Source organism: Homarus americanus, unplaced genomic scaffold (genome assembly GCF_018991925.1).
Source record: "Homarus americanus isolate GMGI-L3 unplaced genomic scaffold, GMGI_Hamer_2.0 scaffold36094, whole genome shotgun sequence".
Classification (NCBI taxonomy): Eukaryota; Metazoa; Arthropoda; class Malacostraca; order Decapoda; family Nephropidae; genus Homarus; species Homarus americanus.
This window is the reverse complement of record NW_024721159.1, coordinates 1-2,101: the sequence shown is the minus strand read 5'-3', so window position 1 is coordinate 2,101 and position 2,101 is coordinate 1. Positions and strand designations below refer to the sequence as shown.

The 2,101-nt window shown below is 52.1% G+C and overlaps 1 protein-coding gene across 1 annotated transcript; it reads left to right on the top strand.

The window, feature by feature from the left end:
- The first annotated feature begins 665 nt into the window (after positions 1–665).
- Positions 666–1,778, top strand: LOC121861615. Its single transcript, XM_042359484.1, has 2 exons — positions 666–1,061; positions 1,197–1,778. The coding sequence occupies exons 1-2, from the start codon at positions 666–668 to the stop codon at positions 1,776–1,778; spliced, it is 978 nt and encodes a 325-aa protein (XP_042215418.1).
- The last annotated feature ends 323 nt before the right edge of the window (positions 1,779–2,101 follow it).

The following is a 2,101-nucleotide window of genomic DNA, read 5'->3' as shown; positions in this document are numbered from 1 at the left end:
ACGCGCTAGGCTGCGTGGGCGTGTTCTCGGGCGGTGTTCGCCGTCCCTCCAAAGCTCTTGTAGTAAGAGGTGCGGGGAGGAGGCGGGGCCGTTCGGTTCACTACAATCCCACTTCGGCTGGCGCCCAGCGAGCAAGTCAGAACTGGCACGGACCAGAGGAATCCGACTGTCTAATTAAAACAAAGCATTGCTATGGTCTTTGATGGATGTTGACGCAATGTGATTTCTGCCCAGTGCTCTGAATGTCAAAGTGAAAAAATTCAACCAAGCGCGGGTAAAGGGGTAGGTATGGTGTGAAGCTCAGGGTCGTGACCGAGGAATGCTTTACAATGCTGAACTCGACCACGGGTCTGGCCGAATACCTACCAAGAATTGAACCTGATGAGTACGTGAGGTACTTAGGGCTTGAGAGACCGGGGAGTAGGGTCGATGGCGAAAAGCAAAAACTCCAGAACATCATGGAGAAAATAGGAGGTTCTTCGCTGAAACCCTTGCAAAAGATCAAGATACTGAAGTCTCAGATTATCCCGAGGCTTCAGTATAGGTACGTGAAGGGATCCTGTTCTATGAACCTTCTCAGGGCACTAGACAGGACCCTTCGCGACCGGACCAGGCAATGACTCCACCTACCTCGGACGCTCAATACAGCGGCCATTGGCCTACCCATGAGAGACGGGGGCGTGGGAGTGCCCTCGCTACTGGAGACCGTTGCCCAGCAGAAGATGGGACTGCTCCGGCGTCTCGAGGCCTCAGACGAGCCTGCAGTCAGGTTTATAGCCTCTGGGGGTCTCTGGGGTCGCGAAGTCGGGGCAATGGCGAGGCACTTCCGGGTAGGCCATATAGACAACAACACCTTGTCTCAATTGAAAAGGTCGCTGTTGCGGAAGAAGAGGGAAGAGTGGAGTACATCCTGGCATGGCAAGGGGGCGGAGAACTTCTTTGGAAGCCGGGCCAGCAATGCCATCTTGCGAAATGATCTAGGCCCAGGCAGGAAAGCCATCGACCTATTGCGACTCAGGTCTCAGACCATCAACTGCCGAGTCTCTAGAGCCATTGGCCGGGTGCCTAATGAGGACTTGGGAAGAATGACCTGTCGCCAATGTGGGCAAGGACAGGAGGATATACTACATCTCTTACAGAGGTGTCCTGCTGCCCAAAACCACAGGGTGACAAGACATGACAGTATCCTCCTTTAGCTAAAACAGTGGCTACAGGGAGAAGGCTTCCATGTACTCTTAGAGCCGCGGGTACAAAGTGGTCACACGTTCGTGAAGCCTGATCTGATCCTGCAGAAAAATGGCCAGTACTCGGTGCTCGACGTCTGTGTGCCCTTCGAAAGCGATATTAACACCCTTCGCTTAGCTGAGCAGCACAAGATCGATAAGTACCGTGCACACGAGGTCGACATCGGGAGGTTCATTGCTAACAACAGCTCGCTGCCTCCGGTAGCTGCAGTGAACTTCCTGGGTGTTGCCTTCGGCGCACGAGGTGGCATAAGACCAGCCACTATCAAGCTGCTCAGCCGGTTGGGCATCAGACGCGCGGGCATCGAGATACTTGTCACAATGGCCATTGAGGGATCTATAAACATCCTTAGATCCCTCAGACTGCAGCATGGATTTGCCAGGGATAAACAAATTCACAGCCCGGGAATGCTGCTCGTTCACACTGCAAGGTGGTGCCTGATCCTCATGAGCCAACCAACGGTGCTACATGTTCCTGGACATGACGTTGAGCCTGGCCTACAAGTGGAAGGCCTATTCTTGGGAAAACTCTGACAAGAGGTTTAACCCGGCTCCATTTTTTTAAAATTTAGTTAGTTTTCAGTCCTCCCATGTTTGAGATGACTATCGTCTGACTTGCAACAGACACGGACAGCAGCCTCATCACCATGAGCTCCAAAGTGTGTCACCACGAAAGAACCGGCAGCAGGCCATACACAAACAAGTCTTAAAATATCTTTATGGGTATTAGCGTTTATTCACATCTGACATCCGCATCAACATCCAAGACCAGAGGAGTCTCACCAGATGGATATTGTGAAGGAAGAAATGCTGGTGAGAGGGTTGCAGAAACCAAGATATTGCTTTAAATCACAGCA

What these genes read in the sequence shown, in the direction of transcription:
- LOC121861615 (XM_042359484.1), top strand. Translation starts at nt 666, where the DNA reads ATGAGAGACGGGGGCGTGGGAGTGCCCTCGCTACTGGAGACCGTTGCC. An exon ending in TCTCTAGAGCCATTGGCCGG is followed by an intron (nt 1,062 to 1,196) that starts GTGCCTAATGAG and finishes ATCCTCCTTTAG; the next exon opens with CTAAAACAGTGGCTACAGGG.